General features: G+C 41.6%; 1 protein-coding gene across 1 annotated transcript; it reads right to left on the bottom strand.

Annotated features, from left to right (window-relative positions):
* Positions 1-1949: 1949 nt before the first annotated feature.
* Positions 1950-18829, bottom strand: bace2 (beta-secretase 2). Its single transcript, XM_015951841.3, has 9 exons — positions 18349-18829; positions 12636-12724; positions 12231-12447; positions 9962-10093; positions 9413-9547; positions 8548-8649; positions 8009-8158; positions 7769-7937; positions 1950-2340 (listed from the first exon to the last, which is right to left on the bottom strand). Exons 1-9 carry the CDS (start codon positions 18637-18639, stop codon positions 2099-2101), a joined length of 1527 nt encoding a protein of 508 aa, XP_015807327.1. The 5' UTR covers positions 18640-18829; the 3' UTR covers positions 1950-2098.
* Positions 18830-20827: the final 1998 nt, after the last annotated feature.

Here is a 20827-nt window from a genome sequence, read left to right as displayed (position 1 = left end):
CTTGACATTGAGAAACAGATTGACTATGGTGGCTCATAGTGGACATTTACACAGAACACTGCACAGGACGGACGGTATGTTCATGGGAACGTCAAATACCATCTGAACAGGATGAAAGTAAAGAGTCATGACTGTCCCTGACATGTTCCAGATCAGAAAACCTGAACCAGTTTCTTAAGAACGGTGCATGCATTGCTTTTTGAGATCGTTTAACTAACGTTGTGTTGTCAGGTTGGGGTTTAAAGGGCTTTAGAAAGCAGGGTGTTACAGTAACACAACAGGGAAAGGGTTGTTACATAGCAAAATCATCTAAAACGGCTTTTTGTACCTTTGATATTGAAAGTTGACAGCATAGGCAGAAGAAAACAAGAAATCTATAAGTAGACTAATACTTTTGCACAACAATAGCTGACGTATTCAAACCAGTTTTCTCACAATATTTGTTAATTTAATGTTTTCTGGGGAGAACTAATAAAACTTTTACCTTATTGAGCAACATTTTAGTTTTATTTTGCTTGCAGAAGCATCAAGATGCCCGAGGAACCTGACTGAAGAAGTTGTGTAAATCACGGTTAGGCTTATTCAGCCAAGGTTATGTTCACTGTGCGATTAGAGTAAAACCCTGTAAAGATCCTTTATTTTCATTCTAATGCATCTGTGCCAAATTTCTGTAATGAGCCAATAAATGTACCGATTAGTCGCATCAGCACCACAAGATGGTAAAGTGCACAAATACATTTTCCTCCTGGAATTTACACAAATGATTTTAGTTTTACAGCAAGTCCAGTTCAAGGCCACAAATCTTCTAAAAATAGCATCAGAAAGTCTATAAAAGTGAGAAAACCATCTGAAAATCCATCCAACAGGACGTGAAGTTTGTGTGGCCTAATCAGAGTTTCAGTGAAAATTAGAAATCAGAGTTTTGTTCTACGCATCCACATTTTTATTAATTTAAAATGTTAAGTTCGGATTTGCCACAAACAATTATTTACACAACAATTACAGTTTTGGCACAAAAATACACCTTTAAATAAGTGAACATTCAGACAGACAGGTTTACAGGCTTTAGGCAGCGTGGGTCGTTTCACACTTCCTGTCCAAACCCACGACCGACTTTTCACTTTGAAGACTGATTTGTAGTGTGCAGGTGACTTTTGTTCCGTCAGGAGTCTGCAAACGTTTTTAGTTTAGAGAGACGTCTTTGGGGTTTGTTTTGTAAAAATGTGCAGGATGTAGACAGCTTCGGAAATTTAGGCAACCAGCTAAACGAAGCCGATAACAGACTGAAGTTCTGATCGGTGGCTTGGTGCGACGCCTCTGATCAGCTTTAGAAACAAAGTGCAGCTCAGGAGCATCAAGTCTCAACCTGCTGATCGTGTGAACATCTGTCACCTTTCTGTTTACTACCAGATGATTTGAGCAGCTTCATCCCTGCAGTTTCAATAAAGTCAAAGATTAATTTGCTACGCAGAAGAAAATGAGCATCAGAAAGTCTAATTAATTTGATCAGAAAAAGGTGTCAGATATGCACAAAATCAGCCATCAGCTCCTAGAACATGGACATTTCTAACCCACGTGGAGTTAAAGTGCTCCCCGTCACTCCTGATCGTCTAACGATAAAGCTCATTGTGGGATTATTTTGGTTGGGTCTGGTTAGACTGCCTACAATTCATCAAATACCTTTCACAGCCTTAGAGAGACAAAAGGGTTCAGAAAAAGGCCAAAGAGCTAAACTTTTGGCATTTAGCAGAAAAAGCCATGACCAAAAGTTTTAAGTGCATTGTTGTCAGTGCACCTTCCTCCATTCCTGATGTCTTCTCCTTAGGAGTTTGTTTAGGGACTGGGAATAAAACAGGAACGTTGATCCAGTGTCACCAGCTGCAGTAGGAGGTGTTTTGGGGCGGAGCTTTCCTCTCAGAGGCAGTTTGTCCAACTGTCTCCATGGGCTGAGCTCACGAGAGCAGTCTAAAGTCAGCATGACGTTCAAGATTAAAGGTCAGCTCAAACTGACCCCCACTTCCTTCTCCATAGCTGTGGATGGGCTCTGTCCACGGTCCCTCTGTTCGTCTGTGGTGCTCGCCCGTCCATTTCCCCCCAGTCACTTGATGCGATGTCGCACCAGTGAGGACTCGTCTGTGATCTCCTCAGAGCCACCTCTGCACCTGCAGGGCAGCAGCAGCGCTAGCAGCAGCCCGATGAGGATCACGGTGCAGACCGCCATCAGGGCGTAGGAGATAACCCACAGGATGGGCTCCTTCAACAACCTGCCTGAGCAGTCAGCAGCCACGTCTGCAGCTGGGAAGGGTCCAGCGATCTCCGAGAGGGCCGCTCCGCCGCTCACTGCAAAGAGAAACAAGATCAACTGTAGCGGCTGCTGGACCGTTTAGTTTTAGTCACATGAGACCAGCAGAATGGACCATGTCCATTACTATGAAAACAGACGACCCAAACCTCACCAGTTCTGGGGACCGATACCATTTAATGGTTCCTGTACAACTGTCCTACTGACACCCAATTAGTTCCATTTTGATTCATCTCAGAGTTGTAAGTATCTATACTAGAAATCTAGACCAACCACAGCAGAAGCAAAGGTTTTACTCTGCAGGTCTGTCTAAATAGTAAATGGACTGTATTTGATATAGCGCCTTCTAGAGTCCAGGAACCCCTCAAGGCGCTTTACAACACAATCAGTCATTCATCCATTCACACACACATTCACACCCTGGTGGGGATGAGCTACAATGTAGCCACAGCTGCCCTGGGGCACACTGACAGAGGCGAGGCTGCCGAGCAGTGGCGCCACCGGTCCCTCCGACCACCACCAGCAGGCAACGTGGGTTAAGTGTCTTGCCCAAGGACACAACGACAGCGACAGACTGAGCGGGGCTCGAACCTGCAACCTTCCGATTACGGGGCGAGCACTTAACTCCTGTGCCACCGTCGCCCCTGCTCCATTGTAGCCTCAGCAGGTCTACCATTGGACCCAACAGTTTTAGGTCTGGCCAATCACGGCGCTCTGTAGAGAGATTCTAGGCAGGCTTAGTACCAGAGCTGTGACTGAGAGAAACTACAAAACGGAGGCGGCTCAGGCATAGGCGAAAATCCTGAAAACGTCGCCCACCAACTCCATAAAACACAATATGTTTTTGGTTTTAATAATATATTCACTTTTGTTGAATGCACAATACAAGTTGTGCTACTTAAAAACACACTGAGAGTTATAAGAAGTGAAAGATTTACAGATATTGTCCAGATTTGTACATTTATGTTGGACATTCTTACTTAGAATCTAATTTTCCATTTCAGATTTAGTCTTTTTATTTATTTTTTAAATATAGTTCTACCTTTGACTTAGATATTCTGTTAAACAGACATTCATTTTGTAACATTCTGACTGGTAGTTTCCACTCCATATGTTCCTCTAATTATACACATTTTAAAGTCAAACATCTTTTTACACAGTATAGTAAGTTCACAGTGTTCTGGAATTGTTACGTACACATTCATGTAAAAATTGTTTTCTTTTACAGCAGGAAAAGCTAAATGTAGGTCAAATAAACATTATCAGCTGGGTACTGAACCTCCTCTAAATCTAAAACCTGTGTTCTTGTTATTGTCCAATGGTCTGGCAGCTTCTGGTCAAGTCAAAAATGGCAGAGAAACAACAAATGAAAGACATCAGATCATTTTTCAGTTCACCAAAACGCCAAGTAAGTTGAAAGATTTGAATAGTATTAAGGCAATTTGTTATTATTGTCCATATAAATAAATGATATGCTTTGGATATGTTTAATAATGGTATCATTAGGCACAAAGTACAGAGCTGGATACAAAGAGATGGAGCCAGTCAAGCAGAGACACAGAGTCTCAAGTGAGTTTGAGATTTTGTTTAGTGTCATGAAAAAAAAGAGAATTCTGTCTTTAGACCACTTAAACTAATGATGTGTGTTTTGTGTAGTTGTGGGTTTGAGGTTGGAAAACAACTTGTTGGTATTATTGGTAGAGCATCCAAAAACCTGTAGACAGGTCTGGACTATATATATATGGACTAATAAAGAACAACAGCAATTATTTAATAATATATGAAATATTTAAGACGCATCTGCACATGAAAAAAAACAACCTTTTTTAAATGTCCCCCTCAGGAATTACTCCTGAAATTTTTACTGTGTAATGTCCCCCCCCAACAATGATGAGGGATTTTTGCCCCTGTGCTCAGGAACGGTGTTCACCTGAAATGGCATTGGCATCAACTTTGGGTGATTTAGACTTGGGCTTTTCTTTGAGACGTGAGCCGATAGAGGTACTTAAGTAATTTATTTCGATAAAGGTGCATTTTGTAACGGCATGATGGTTCTCTGATTTGTGCCAAAGGTCACATTTGCCCTGCTGGGTCAAGCTGGGTCTAACAGTACTTTGAATCCACAGATTAAACCCAAGGAGCCACGATGTCTAGCCAAGATCATAACATCATCTGCTGTTCCGTCCCAGAAGAAGGACACTTCAAGCCACAATGATAATAATTAAATAATAATTAATAAACGTATGATTCTATTACTGTTTAAATAATCATTACAACATGATCACTTGGTTCAGATATAAAGGTATTTTAATGACCTGAAATGGATTATTATGCTTTGGTATTATAATGATAATTATTATAATGATTAAAGATGTGTTCAACAAAGAAGACCTTCACCTATTCAGCTAACACAGAGCTCAGATAAACAATAACTGCAGCGCATGTTTTGATGCATGACCAAGCTTTCTTCTGGAGAGAGAGGGAGGGGTTCTGAGAGAGTTTGGTAAAAACTAACCATCACAGATTTCACATCCAGTTCTTCAACCAACACCACAAGGAAAGGAGTACGGCCATCTCCTGACCTCCGCCAAGCTGTTCTGTCATGCCGACAAGAATGGCTAAAGAACAAACGAAACTAACGAACTAACGCAAGACTCTCCCAGAGTCATTGATTTCTGAAGTTAAGTTAAAAGACGAGAACGTTCATCTGCCAAACGCTTTGTACAGCCGTGTCCCCAGGACATCTCTGGACCGGACGATCGGACACTTGCGTCTACTCTACCAGCCGAAGTGCCACCTTGGATGAACCCATCCTCCTGACGTCTGGATCCACAAAGGGGGTCCTGCTTTGGGTGAGGTAGAATACGACAGATGACGTTTGATGCCGTTTTCTCTCAAAACAACTCAGTAATCCGCAAAACATCATTTTCACCAGAACGCTTCCATTCCCTCTGAAAGAAACCTTCTGAGAACTTCATTCACTCATTCAAAACTCACCATTCTCAATTTTAGCTCCATCCAACACAGGTTTGCTCTTGAACAAGTAATATCAAAGCTGTTAAGGATTGTCATTAAAATTGCCATCTATGAATTGTCATTTTTATAATTGTCGCTTCAAATCTTTCAGTTTAAAATGGTTAGTAAATAAATTTCTTCATTTTTAAACTTGCCTCATTATTGAAACAAAACACAGAAAAGGGTTGCATTTCCAGTTTATCGAATGAAAAGAATCTTCCTGAATCTTCTGATTAATAAATAAACTTTTGCTATTATTTTAAGTATCTTGAATTAGTATTCTCACCATTACAATTTGCTTCCTCTGAATATGCCAGACTGCCCTGTTGATTGATTGTCGTAGCCATGAATACCTCACGTTGTTCGTTGCTCTGATTGGTCCTAGTGTTGTCCAATAGCAGTTTGAAAGACAACTGTAGAATCTACCCAACGACTGAGCTCTATCTGTGGGTCGTGGCCAGACTACATATGTACTGATACAGCACGGCTTGGCAGGCTAGTGGTTAAAAGAATACTTTCTATTTCTAACTAGAAAATTATGACTCTAGAAGTAAACTTCTCACATGGAAGAGCTGTTACTGCTCCATGGTAAGAAAACAACTGCCTCTAGAGGTCTAGAATACCCCAAGGAACACAGAATCAGTCATTCCCGCATTAACACCCTGGAGGTGATGAGCTACAATGTAGCCACAGCTGCCCCAAAGCACGCTGACAGAGGCGAGGCTGCCGAGCACAGGCGCCACCGGTCCCTCCGACCACCACCAGCAGGCAGGCTGGGTTAAGTGTCTTGCCCAAGGACACAAAAGCAGCATTCTCTGCCGGGATCGATCCTGCAACCCTCCGATTACTGGACAACCTGCTCTACCTCCTGAAACACCACTGCTGCTCCCAACAACAAATACAACAAAACAAATCAAAGCAACCAGACTTAAGTTTCAGATAGGCTGAGCACCCGCTAAGCCGACCAAGATCAGCTGATTCAGGTCCTCAGCTGTTCTCGTTGGTGCATCTCTGCTCATCTGGTTGATGACTTCATCCAAATGCAAATCTAAGATCTGCACAAATATTTGATGAACATTTTAGAAGCTCGTGACACATAAGAGCTGGGTTTAATGAACAGAAACATTTATTATCCTTGTTGAAACTAAACTTCCTGAAGCTCATCAATAGCTCTTTTAGTCTGAACTGCCGGATCAGTGGAGTTGGCATCCGAATCGTCACAAGCCTACATCTGCTTCTGGCTCATTTGCTCACAGAACAAATCCAGTCTTTGTGGTTTTTTACACAACACCACACAGTTTAACCCACTTCTGACCTGATGCGACACATGAGTGTCTTTCTCATTTCTAGAGAGGACAACGGGCCTCCATGAGCAAAGGTCAGTTAGTTAGGAACTCCTGATAGTGGAACTTGTAATCATCTCTCACAAATTCAATGTTTTTAACCTCGTTAAATATCTTATTTTGTTTAGGGCGAATCATTTACAGCTGCGGTTCCCACCAAACTAAACCACTGAAACAAGTCTTCTCCATTAGCTGAGATTTAGTTTTGTAAAATCTACAAAATAATTATTTGAAATCATTCACATCGTTTTATTTTAGCAGTTTTAGTGCTACCATCATCTGCTGCTGCGACCAGATAAAAAGTGTGTGTGAGACACGATGCTGGGGAGTTTGATGGCAAAATATTAAAAATTAGTTACTGAGTGTTCATCTTCAACTGATTCAGCTTCGGAGTTAAGTCAGTTCAAGCAGCGTTCTCTGGTAGGAATGAATGCCTTGCAAGACGTACTCGAGGCAAAAAAAAGCCCAGAATCGCTCGGATCAGCACAAACAGCAGAGAGTTTCACAACATGACAGGAGTTGGACTCTTATTTCCTGATATTTGGACATCTTAGCTCGGATTGGCTAATAGCAACACAACTCTACCACTAACCTGCAACACTGATGTTTTATCTCCACAAACAACTCAAGCCTGGAGGAGTTTTTCTGTGTGGTGGTGTTGCTAATGGTTAGCTTCTACTAGCCAAGATGTGTTTCCAACAACAGCCTTCCCAGTCTTGAGTCAAGATGGGCGAGGCCGTGAATGCTAAGTGACAGTGTGACGTAGATCTGTCTGGCTTTTCTAATCCTAGAGTTTCGCCGTCTGTTTTCTGTCAGAAGCTAATGCGGGAGATAGGTGTAGGAGACTATTTTCATGTTCAGCCTGCATGAAAAACTCAGTGATTGATCATAATCAGAAATAATCATTAAAAATGGTTTTTCAGAGTTCCACACCTTTAAATTTACAGCTAGAGGCAATTTTGGTAGCAGCTGAGAGTCGGTTTCTCATAACAAAATGAATTTGTTTAAAACTCTGTCATAAAAGAGCAACATGCAATCATTCGTGTAACCTTCGACCTCTAAGAACTTGTAGTTTTGAAGATTCTCCACATTCTGCTTGACCCCTGACCTGCACAGCTGCTGAGAGCGAAGCCCAGTCTCTTCTGAGCCCGGTCGAACGCCACGTAAAAACCTTCCATTACAGTGGCACCAATCACCAGGCCGTTGGCCGAGGAGGACAACCCGAAACGGAAGCAGGACAGCGTGCCGTCCACGTCGGTGATAGGCTGGACGTAAAGCTGCAAAAAGACAAGAATCATGAATGTGCGGAGCAGCTCTGGAGAATGAAGACCCATGTGGTGCCAGCTACCTGAGGCAGGATGGTGATGCGGAAGGACTGGCTGGTGTTGGTGGCTCGTAGGTAGATGGACAGCTTTGGGAAAAACTTCCAGGGAGTTTCTCCCTTCATCCAGCATGCAAGCTTGGTGCCGTCCCAGAATCCTGAAGAGAACTCTTGGATCTGAATAAAAAAGAGAAAAAAGACAAAGCAGAACAGAGGAAGGCAGGTGGGGAGGAAGATAAAAAGACAGAAACAGAAGGTCAATGCAGCAGCAGCAGGAGAGGTTTTGATGTCTGCCCCCCTGCTTACCCATTTGGGTTTTTCCTGCAAAAGATGCAGGTACAGTAACTAGAAAACGCTCAAATCAACCTTGAGTGCAGTTCCAAAAGGTGAAAACCATGTAAAGTGGAATAGAAAATGAGCACACTTTACTTCCTACACAGCAGAGAAACCCTGAATCCCTCCACCTAGAGCTACTCCGTCCTTGTGCAGCGAGTGAGCGCCGTTCTCTGCTTCTCTTTGCTCTGACAACACCTTTCATCAGCGTCTGTGGAGAGAAGGCTGCGTACCAGAGAGCTGCTCGTGATGGCTTCCACCACCGCATTGAAGACATTGACAGGAAGTCTCAGCAGTGTCGTCCCACTGTCAACGATGGCTTTATCCGTGTTATACTGAAGGGAAGAGAAAGCGGAGAACAGCGGGGGTTTCTGAGTTCAGCAGGAATACCTCGAACAAACTAAACAAGCACACAGACGAGACTGCATTTCTTTGCCGTCAGATCCTGTTACATGTATGTGCGGCTGAGGATTAATTCTTTCCTTTGCACAACAGTTCTCTGCACATTTGATATAAGAAACTTGTAAATTATTGGCATTTATTGGAAATTTTACCATGGTGGTGAAATTAAAACAACCAGTGGGCCTTTCCATCGGACACGTAAGCGTTGTGTTTTGAAAGAGAGGCGCCGCTCCGCACAATTTACGCTTTGAGTCTAATTTTACGCTCTATGCCCCCAGAATGCATCAAGCTGAGCTGTTCAGATTGGGTCAGACAGGAAGTCAGACACGAAAGCAGTAGAAAGCATCCAGAAACTTTCTAAATAAAAGTCACGTTCAGATTTTTAGTTGCTTAACTCGTAAATAAAAGTGCGTCACCTGTGAAACCTCCGTAGCCGAAGAAAACATAAAATAAACCCACAGCCTTTTTGGGATTCGTGCTGTGGCTAGCTTGTTATCGTGTGAACTGCAAAAATCACACGTGGTCCTGCAATCCTCCAGTGATTTTGTGACCTTGCAGGACCAGCTGTGTGTAACACTGTTGCTACTGTTTCGGGTCTGAAACGCTGCTGGTGGGCTGGGAGCTCGAAGGTAAAACGCATTCATCATGTTACACTCCGCTTACACACCCAGCAAAAGGACGGAGTCTGGTGTTTACCTCTCTACAGTCAAGGTTCAGATTCTGGTCTCCAACCTCCAGCTTCAAAACCTCCACCTGGTAGTACCACTCCTCGACTATAGGGGTGTACCACAGGGACCCCCGATACAGAGTCGGCTCAACTCCGCCCATTATCTGTGAAAACAGAGAGAAGGGAAAGAAAACATTGACTCAAGCAAAGGTTGATCCATCTGCTCACATTCTGGCAGACCACAGCACAAAAATACACACAAGCACCCTGCCATCTAATCCATCTGTCTGCACCAGCGGGTCACATGATGGAGAGGCAGCGAGCGAAGCACCAAGGTCGCACACACAACAGTGACAGATCTGCTCTCAGCAGGATCCTGTCTTAGTTTAATTAGCTTCTCTCTAACCAGACTGAGCTTCCAAAAGGAGAAATACGCCAACAGGGAGGAGCTGGCCTGTCTGAGCCACTAGTCTTTAATCATCACTAAGAAACAACATAAAAAGGTTACGTTTCAAAAGAGAAACGTTTTTGATTTGTTAATTTCACCAAACATGTCTGTAGCCATCTTGATTACTCACGAGACTGCCAGCCGGAGGATCTGCAGCGCTGCTGGCCGACAGACCAGCACCACACATCTGGAGGGAAAACATGTCGGGAATTCCGAGCTGCTTCACCACAGAGTTAAAGAAGGGCTCCACGGATGAGTCCGGCTGACGGAGAGATGACACATGCACAGTCAGTAAAACCCACACACTTATCTAAACATGAGCTGTTCAGTGTGATTAGATGCATAATTTTATTTCACCAAAGACTAAAACTAGGTTAGAATCAAGGACAGACTCAGATATGCACCCATTCTGGGTTTTGCTCAATAAGAGAGAAACTTTGTTTTTGAATGAGTCCAACTTTATTTGCAAATGCAAAACAAACACTTATTTGTCACTCTGATGAAATCCACACTTCAGTCGCAGGAAGTTGATCCCAAAAAGTAGCTTTGGTTGGATGATGTCATTATAATCCAGTTAATAATGAATTATCATTTCAACATCTCTTACAATTAGTTAATTATATAAACTAATAAAAACAACAAAATATAAAATAAGCTTATAAAAAAGTATCATTTAGAAGGACCAGAGGAGGGATCATAAAGACTGGACTTGTCCTGTAAAGTGAGATCCAGTGACCACATTCAGATTAGGTCTGACTGAAGATGTGTGGCACCGTAACAGATATGTGAGACAGGAGCAGAATCTTCTGCAGCCCTGCAAGATTCAGCCTTCCTGCTCCACTCCATATCTCATTCTCAGGTCTATGGAACCCTTGAAGTGCCGCCCATCTTTTGTGCACAAAAGTGCACACAAGAGAACTTACTTGACAACAATCTTCAGGTGTGCACATAATTTCTTCTGCACTTGTTAGATTTATTATCTTTCATGCAGAACAAAATAAAAGCCAATGTTATCGACCCGAAACATTTAGGTTCAAAGAACTACAGAAAATAGAAGAGCAACAAACTTATAATAAGTTGACCGTTAGCAAATCAGTCAGACTCCGGGCTAATATGGTGTAAACATGCTTGAGATCCTTAAAGACTGAAAAGTCAAACATGAACTATTCTGACCTCCTTTGTACAGACAGAACAATGAAAATGCACCTATGGCATGTTAGGAGTTCTGTGCATTCTCCTACATCTTATATGTAACATGTCAACACTATCAAAGGTAAAAAAATAAACAGTTATGGTCATAATACAAATGCAAAAATACAAATAATGACTGAACTGAAACAAGAGACAAGATCAAAGTCATTTCTCACAACTATGAATCGGCTGCAAGTCCAAACGTTTTTCTTTCCTAGTTTTATTCATTATAAATAATTGCAGTGTTGGCTGTGCTTAAACAAACTTTGTCCTTTATCAGCTGATAAATATGTATTATAGTAACACATAAAACAAATGTAATTGATATAAAATTAATTCTCTATACATAGTAAGGAAAGCAAAAAATGCATTTTCCCCCACTCACATACAGAAAGGCACTGTTAGTGACACTGGTCAGTTTTAAAGGGATATTCCACCCCTAAGTGTAATTTAGTCTGTTGCCATTTTCCCCAGAGTTAAATAAGTGGTAACGCGCCCAGTCATTCTCCTGATCTGATAGTATTCTGTTAGCTTTAGCTTAGCATAAACAAAGTAAGTGAATGGCAACAGATTGCACTTGGTGTGAAAACGATTCAATAGGGAGCCCAAATGTCCTCCGTTTCCCGTTGGCTCATGGGTCTCCATGGATTTTAAGTTCATTGAACTTACAGCCATTTTCCCTGTTTTTCTCTGTGAATGGTTTGATGATGTCACTTTGAGGATGCACATTTGTAGCCCTGGACTTACTTTCACACAAAACCTAAAATAACGTTTTCCATCCATTCAAAAATAAGTGCTTTCTTGATGTCAAAATGCATCTTTAAAATTCACGGACATCATATGTGAAATCCGTGGCACATAACAAGCGATGTTAGAAAATAGCGTTTTTAGCCCCATTGACTTGCCTTCATTTTTTTTTGGTTTTTTTGTAGATGGGCATGTCAGACTGCCTAGAATGATGAAAATTTTTTCTTGGCGACCTCAATAATGACAGACTGCAAAACACAAAGGAGTTACAGGAGCCAATTTAGACTTAGGGCTAAATGCTAGCTGTTACCATTCACTTACATTGTTTATGCTAAGCTAAAGCAAACAGAATACTGCCAGATTAGAGGCCCCACGTCTATGTCATGGTTATAGGACTTTGACTTTGTTTTGGTATTTTTTAAAGGCCTTAATCAGTTAAACTTTAAGAAATGCCATCTCACCCGTGACAACGTGGGATAGGCCAATCCCAGGATGCCTTGCCAGTTGATTCCAGGGAGAAAAAAGCCGTCGGATGACAAGATGGCTGCAATGTTGATGATGATGGTTCCATCTGGGCCTTTTGGGATGGAGACGACATCAATTCCCAGCTCACCTTCCCAGTTTCCCTGGGTGTACCTGACACCTACAGGTCGACCGGACGACCGGTAGGTGCTGGAGCTAAACAGAGGAAGAAGCCAAGGAGACAATAGTATTCCTTTAAAATAATCCAGGCTATCACATCAGAATTCATCCATAAGCATTAACTATTAGACTATTTTTCTGTGACAAAGGTAAGACATTTCCTTCATAACGGTTATTTTCATGGGTGTGTGGATTGTGCCACACACTGTGTGGAAGCCACTCACAGTTTAGTGTTGAAGTAGTGAGTAATGAATGGGTGTGGAGCTGCAGCCACAGCAAAGTTACTGCTGCCGGTATCCACCAGGATGTTCAGCTGAAAAACACAGAGAGGAGTGTTCTTAACAACTATGTCATCAGGCCTAGCTTAAATAACAACAGGAACAGTGGAAGCACAATGCTGAGAAGGTTTAGGTTTGTACCAACGTGGATTTGATTACTTTGCTTTAAAGTCGACTTTCTCCTTATAAAGTCACTATTTTCACAATTAAACAAACATGAGTAGAATTTCAGTACTGGAAGTTAACCTAATTTTGAACTTGGCAAAACTCTCATCAAGCTCACTGAGCTGGTGTTAAGATCTCTGCTGTTGAGCAAGAAGACTCCACATCACTGGCTCTGGCATAATCACTCTCTAATGTGTGATCTGTGAGACGAACACGACGGCCCGGAGCCACACACATGACAGCACGACCCAGCCAGCCGTTTGGGTATATGTCATGTGGGGACCGGCTAACAGCAGCTGAGATAATTCTGTCTTGCAGGCATCAAATCAGCGAGTAGGAACTAATTAGCCAGCAGACTTCTGTCATCTCCACGACTGCACTGAGGCCTCCTTAAGAGTCACTAGAAAGCATTCCTGGTCATAAACCCAATGCCCCATAACCCCTTGGCTGATTTCTGTTAGACAGCTGATCTTTAATGACCGATTAACACATCGCTACTGTTTAAGTAAACAAAAGAGCAGGAGCTAGCTGAAAACATTCATGCAAACTGGTTAGTCAACACACTGCCTCCTCCTTAAACAATCAAACACCAAACAGAAAGTTTCCTACTTCCTTAACTAGAATATCTCACTGTTCAGCTATGGGGTGCAAGTACCCATGATGTAATTATTAACCAGGAGTTGATGACTTATTCTTCAGGCTACGGAAAGGCTCTGCTGGTCTGTCTGTAAGAGTTGGGCTTATCAGCTGGCTCTCATCCAGTCACTGTCACAGTGCCATCAAAAACCCACCTCGCGGGTGGCAGTGGTCCACTGACACGCCGTCTTAACAAGCTAAACAAGCCAGACTGGAAAATACTGGAATCTGGCAGTAAAAGAATGAGGATGGTGAGCCGAGGGCATTTCCTTGATCCCATGCTGCGAATCTGTATCTCTGCTCCCCGAGCTCAGCTCCTGAGCCTCAGGCACATCTCTTCCCCTGATGCGGCAGCCTGCCGTTGAGCGCTGGCTGTCTAATTGGCAGTGCCTCCATGGTGGCACCGTGCATCTGCTACCTGTTTGTACCAATTAGCAGACGCGAGGCTCTCCACCCGGTACCTCAGCCTGGCTGTGCCACATGTTAACAGATGCAGCGATTAGAGGCTGATTTAAATAGTGCCTCATTTAAACCCCTGGCCTTGTAATCACATCATGATTTAGTTAGTATAATACTGAGAGTATGACCCAATAGTATTGAATTAACAGCACATTTTGGCACTGCATAGCCAATTTGAAGCTAAGTGAATTGAGCTCTGCTGGCGTGAATAACTGATGTAATGGGTTTGCTGCGATTATGCCCAAAGAGCAGACGTGTAATGGTCCGTATGTCAGAGTGGAAACACCAAAAGGTGGAAAACAGCTGTTTTAGATGATTATCTTATCCATTACCAAGTCTTTAGAGATTGCAAATTTCTGGATATGCTGTAATCTAATTGCTGTAACTTTTAAGCTAACTTCACAAACTGCCAATGACAGAACAAAAACAAACAAACAAACAAAAAAAAAACATATCAGCGAGTGTTTTCTTCTGTGGCTTCCATAGTCTGCTGCTAGAGTTGATCTTATATGGATGTTTGTTTACTGCTGACAGGAAGCACACAGGTGTCTACTGATTTTCTAAAAAGCTATCTCTTATGAGAGCCTTGCCGTTATGCTAATTTGATAACTTGATTGCTGACTAGAACTGATCTACTGTATTTCATTAGTTTCAACCATAAAGAAGGGTATTAGTCCTTTCAACCTGTAAATTTCCTGCTAGATAATGTGTTTATCAGAAGTCAGCAGCTGAGGCACCCTTTGCATTTTTATTGCATCTTACATGGAGTCACTGATCAGTTTTGACAGTAATGGGCCTTTGTTCAGGGTCTGCATACCATGCCCAATAGAATAAAGGTACTTTGTCTTTGTCCAATAGCCAAAGTACGCTATTGGACATGGATGACATCCATTTTACATGTTTATTTGACACGTTACACTCTGTCTAATGGACAAAGTGCACATGCTGTATTAAAACAGCCATGGTAACTAAAATTATATTTCATAAAATACTGAAATATTTCCTAATGATTAAATCTTTTGCATGCAGAGATGTGTAAATTCAGGTTTTGGTGGCAGAAACTGATTCTCCGAGTAGCCAATACCGATATTGGTTTTGTGATTATTGTTATAAATGCAAATTTTCACCTCTATTTTCAAATATCTGTTTACATGAGTCACAATTTGAGTATATTTCATGGTGACATAGCGACCAGATTTTTTCATCTACTCACTGGAAAACAGGATGCTTTGTAGATGTCCATTTCATTTCTATTTGTAAAACACAATGGAACGCATTGTTTGAATTATTGTATTTTCTGGGGATTACTTGTGAAAGGGTCACATGGCTGATCATGAATAATTAGAATTTACACCTCTGCTTCATAGTTACTATACATTTGATTATCCATGCATCCTGGAGAAAGTCATTAGGGATAAAATGTTTCTATGAACAATTGTGTTAGTGACTAATCACTTTAGGTCATTCCTCATTTGAGAAGCACTTAAAGGGTCTGCATCATGATATTTTACACCTTCCAGAGCAAATATATGAGAGCACACTATATGATAAAATATTACCATTGGCACTACTGAGATGTCCATTTAATTTTGTGAGCTACTTATTTAACACAAAAATTTGTCGCTTTCAAAAGACACCAAAGGCTCCCTCAGCTTTGCAGCAAATAAGCACCATTGTTTTATGAAAGAGGCTCAGACACTTGGATTCAACTAGACCCTGCCTCCACCCGTGTGAATTCCACAATAGTACACAGCTGCAGACCCAGAAACCCAAGATTCACACTTGCTGTGAATTCACATAGTTATGGAGAAATCACTTCTTCACAACTATGGACATTAGACTTCCTGCTAGCTACATGGATTGACTGGGCATTAGTGTTTACAGTCCAAGGAAGGATTTGAGTCTACCTGGAGGGGGAAGAGTGAGCCACTGGGATGTATCCAGCCATCTGTAATAGCTTAACAAATATTTGCAGAACTGAACGGAAGAAGCAGCTGAGACAGGAAAATGCATGTGTGAAGCCAAAAACTGCTTCGGGGTGTTTTTCATGAGGAAATATAAAGTAGTCAATAGCTCCAAAAATGGATTTTGCATGATGAAAGACCTTTAAAACTCACGTGTTTCACAAGGAATTGTGTTAAGCAGCTCTTCTGGACTTGTCTTGCTCCTTGAAGACATCTCCTTCCATCCAAAAGGCCCCTTCAGTTCTGCTACATGTTACATCTCTAATAATCCCTTACGGGCCTCAGAAGCTAAGACGTAGCACCCAGGAGTTTTAAACGCTCTGATCTGTTTAACCTAAGAAGCCCAGGGGCAACGGGCCAATTTACTAATGAGATAATTCACCTTTGATTTAAGCTCCACTTCAAAGTGACCACTTTACACAATGGCACCCTTAAGGCCTCATGTATTCTTAATTTCTACTCATCCACATTTAGCTCTTCTTAATCATTAATATGATCTTGTTCCACTCTTTACAAAAACAACAATGGATTAACACATTTATCCATCTTAAAAAAAGAAGAATAAAATCTTGCCCGGAAACCAGTGCTGGTGCATTTTTGTGCCAATTTGAGGCTTGCTCTTTGCGCTCTGGGAGCCTCATAATCCCAGTCAGCTGCCTGGAAAGCAACACTGGTCTGTGCCGGCAGCATCATGTGAGCGCATGTGAATGGGAAGTCTGGCCTACCTACAGAACCCAAGGCGGCTGAAGTAACTCTCAGCTGCAAAACAAAACGGCTGATTTCATTTCACAAGGAGGTAAAATCATAAGATAAAAGTTGACAGTCATTTTTTCCACACAGGGCTCCTCTTATTCTCACAGCCAGGACAGTCTGAAATCATTTCTACATTCCATGAATATTCAAATACCAATCCTAGATACAGTGCCTGTGAAGTCCAGGTGTTGTTAAAAGGGATATCCATTCCTTCAGTTAAGCCAACTATAGATTTCCTTAAAAGTTGGTAATCATGTGCAGCAGCTGTTGTGTTGAGCTTGCAGCACACAACTGAGAAGGCAGATCTATAGTCGTGATTATTAAACAGAATGCATACATTCCTTCAGTTTTACATATCGGATCATAAAAAACATTTTTACCAAATCTTACTTCAACTGTACAGCATGCCATTCTCCATTAAAGAAAATAAAAGCTAACTCCACTGTAGGGGTGGGCGATATGGATAAATATATCAGGAATTATGTTTTGCCCCTCGGGGATGATTAAAGTTTTTTTAAATTGAATTGAATTGAATCATGATCATGATTTTATAATGATTTTGACATTTCAACAATTCAGATGTTTTGGAAGTTATTCACCAGTAAAATACATCAATTTAAAAGCATACCGCTAATGTACAACAACTTAAATTCTACCTAGAGGTGGCTCATATCCTATCATGCACAATATTACCTGTAATTATTTCTAGTCCAGAGAAAAAATGTATCATGTTAAGCGAAATTTATGATGTCATTTGCATCCACTACTCAGAATTACATTCCCACTATTTGGGCCTCACTGCTCTCCGTGGCTGTTTCCGGACTACGTGTGGGGGGTGTTTGGGCCGTTCCTCTCCACAGACTGGATAAACGAAGCTCCGGATGAAAGGGCTCACTACAACACGAACGAACGTCCCCAAATAATAAAAGCCAAGAAGCCAAGTGCAAAGTTTCGAGCAGAACACTGACCCAGAGGTTTCCTGATCGACCAGACGTGTGAGAATACATGTAAGGGCCGCTTAGAGACGGATCAAGCTAGCGGCTTCTTCATACATTCATAATCGTTTATGTCTGCATCTTAATGCGTGCATCAGCTCTAACGAGTACCCCAGCTAAATCCAAAACTTGCTCTGATTGGTTCATTGGTGTGTTTGTCCCGAGGACAGTCATGTTTTTGGCTGGCTTGGAAACATATCAAAGCAGGTACTAAAAAGGGGCGGCGACCATGAACTTGTTCCTAATGGAAACGGACTGAAATCACTGAGTCCTGAGAAGCTTGCTACTAATGGAAAACACCCATCAGTAGGTTAAAGGTCATGGTAGTATGATTAGAAGACTGCACTTTTGCTCTTTTGGAAACCAGTTCTCTTTAAATGAATATCTGCTAAACTTAATCTTTTAAATTTGGTTTAACAAATAATGCCCTAAGAAAGTCATTAAACAAATTCAGGTTGTGTCCAAACTTGGTCCTGCTGGGCCACCATACTGCATTTCTTCTCAGCTTTCAAAACACCTGATTTCAGTGAAGAACACACCTGATTTTAATCCGTAGTGATTAACAGGCTTCTACAAAACTTGATGACCCACTAAACAGGTAATTCATCCATTGAATCTGGTGTTTTGAAGCTGGAACTAAAACATGCTGGGTTGTGGCCCTGCACAAAGTGAACTTTATGATAATACCTTTTGGCCAGGTGTACCGATCGACATTTCTATGTAGTAGCCTCTTCCAGAGTCCCCTTGCAAGTTGCTGACCATATCCAGAAAGTTGACAGTCCCAGTTGGGTCAGAGGCCAAAGAGAGATCGTTCCCATCAGACTTTAAAGCTACGAGTCGAAGAGGAGGCAAGTCTCCATCCGCGGAGACGTTGTACTGCCCCGGGTATATCTTCAGCGGAATGGAAAAGTAGCATTTTGACACGCCAAAGAAAAAACTAAAAGTAAATGCCCACGCTGAAAGAGAAATGAAGATCATGGTTGTAAAAGGTTTTGGTTTTAACAGCGTTATTGATTCCAGAAAGTGTCATAAGACACTGCTCAAACTTTGCTCCTTAAAGTTTTACAGTTAACCGTCATAGCAGCGCCGGTGTCGCCATCATGGAAACGTTGTCCTTTTCACCGTCACGAAAAAACCGCAGATACCAGTCAACAGCAACAGCGTGTGACTGTCTACCCTGATCAAACTTCACGTAGTTGGTACTTTTCGCAGATGTTTCGCCTCCATCTCCAACTGTGTCAAGTTTATCGTTGAAAAATACTTTAGTTCCGGTTTTCAACTTTCAGAATAAAGGCAACGCGCCGGTAGTTTTCACAAATTACTAAAAAAATCAACAACAAATGTTCTTGTCAAATACAAGCTTATTAAATTTGAGCTGCTTTATTTTGGGTCGAAACAATTACGTTTTGTTGTACTGTCAACTTTATTCCACGTTGATAAGCTTTTATTTTGAAGGCTAGTTGACGGAACCGTTACATTTATTTTTAAACCAGCTGTTTCCGCCACGTTCTCTCCACGCCTGAGCAACTATTTAATAGATTAATGCATTTGATCGACTTCCACCGCAGTTTGGATTGATGTGAACTATGCAAGAGCAAATATGAGTCAACATTTTCTACTGCTGTAGTTACTCATTTTTACTTTTTGATGAAAATGAAAAGTTCTAATCTGTCCAACCAGTAAAATATCTGGACATAGAGATCTTTATTTTTTAAATAAATATTTTCACTTCTTACAAAAGTTTTACAAATTTTAGAAAATATATTTATATGTCAGCATATTCAATTCAATTCAATTCAAGTTTATTTATATAGCGCCAAATCACGACAAGAGTCGTCTCAAGGCACTTCACATAATAAACATTCCAATTCACAGTTCATTAAGCCAATCAGAAATAATGTTTCCTATATAAGGAACCCAGCAAATTGCATCAAGTCACTGACTAGTGTCAGTGACTATACAGCAATCCTCATACTAAGCAAGCATGCAGCGACAGTGGAGAGGAAAACTCCCTTTTAACAGGAAGAAACCTCCAGAGAATCCTGACTCAGTATAAGCAGCCATCCTCCACGACTCACTGGGGATCGAGAAGACAGAGCAGGCGCGCACACACACACACACACACACACACACACACACACACACACACACACACACACACACACACACACACACACACACACACACACACACACACACACACAAAGACAAGTAATGTGTCTATAGTTATATTGTGATGTCTTAGTAAATATTGTATTTGGTGAAAGATAAACTTTATTGTATTTATCCTAGTGGATCTATAATTAAACGGATAAACTAGTATTAGCACATCAAAAGTCAATGAAAACAAAAAAGTTATTATCAGGAGAGAGAGAATGTATTAGTGGTTAGCAGCAGTGTGCTAGTCGATGGCCCCCTCCATGAGGCCACCACAGCTCAGCAGAACGTCACCTTAACTTCTTCTGGGGAGAAAAACACTTACAGAGAAAATAAAGTTAACAGCTGAAATTGCACAAAATAGTACAGTTAAAGAGCAGACTGTAGAAGAAAGCAGTAGAGTGTGAAAAGTGGTCAGTGTATCCTCCAGCAGTCTAAGCCTATAGCAGCATAACTACAGAGATAACTCTGGATAATCTATCCTATTTAGGTGTAGGCATGTTGGAGTCAGGGCAAGGGAGAGCCGTCTTTACCGACTGTACACTCCACCTCCCTGTTCTCCCCCACTTGTCCAGATTTAGGCTGACATCAGATTTTAACCATAGGCCCTATCAAATAAAAATGTTTTAAGCCTAGTCTTAAAAGTAGACAAAGTGTCTGCCTCACGGACTAAAGCTGGGAGCTGGTTCCACATGAGAGGAGCCTGATAACTAAAAGATCTGCCTCCCATCCTAAGTTTAGATATTTTTGGAACCACCAGTAGACCTGCAGTCTGAGAGCGAAGTGCTCGGTTAGGAACATATGGAACAATCAGATTACTGATGTATGATGGACCTTGATTATTAAGAGCTTTATATGTGAGAAGAAGGATCTTAAAATCTATTCTGAATTTAACAGGTAGCCAATGCAGGGAAGCTAAGACAGGAGAGATATGATCTCTCTTTTTAATTCTCATCAGAACTCTAGCTGCAGCATTTTTGGACAAGCTGAAGACTTTTAACTACATTCT

The sequence above is a fragment of the Nothobranchius furzeri genome, chromosome 13 (genome assembly GCF_043380555.1).
Source record: "Nothobranchius furzeri strain GRZ-AD chromosome 13, NfurGRZ-RIMD1, whole genome shotgun sequence".
NCBI classification, from domain to species: Eukaryota; Metazoa; Chordata; class Actinopteri; order Cyprinodontiformes; family Nothobranchiidae; genus Nothobranchius; species Nothobranchius furzeri.
Note: the sequence above shows the minus strand (reverse complement) of the source record. Positions and strands in the feature narration are given on the sequence as shown.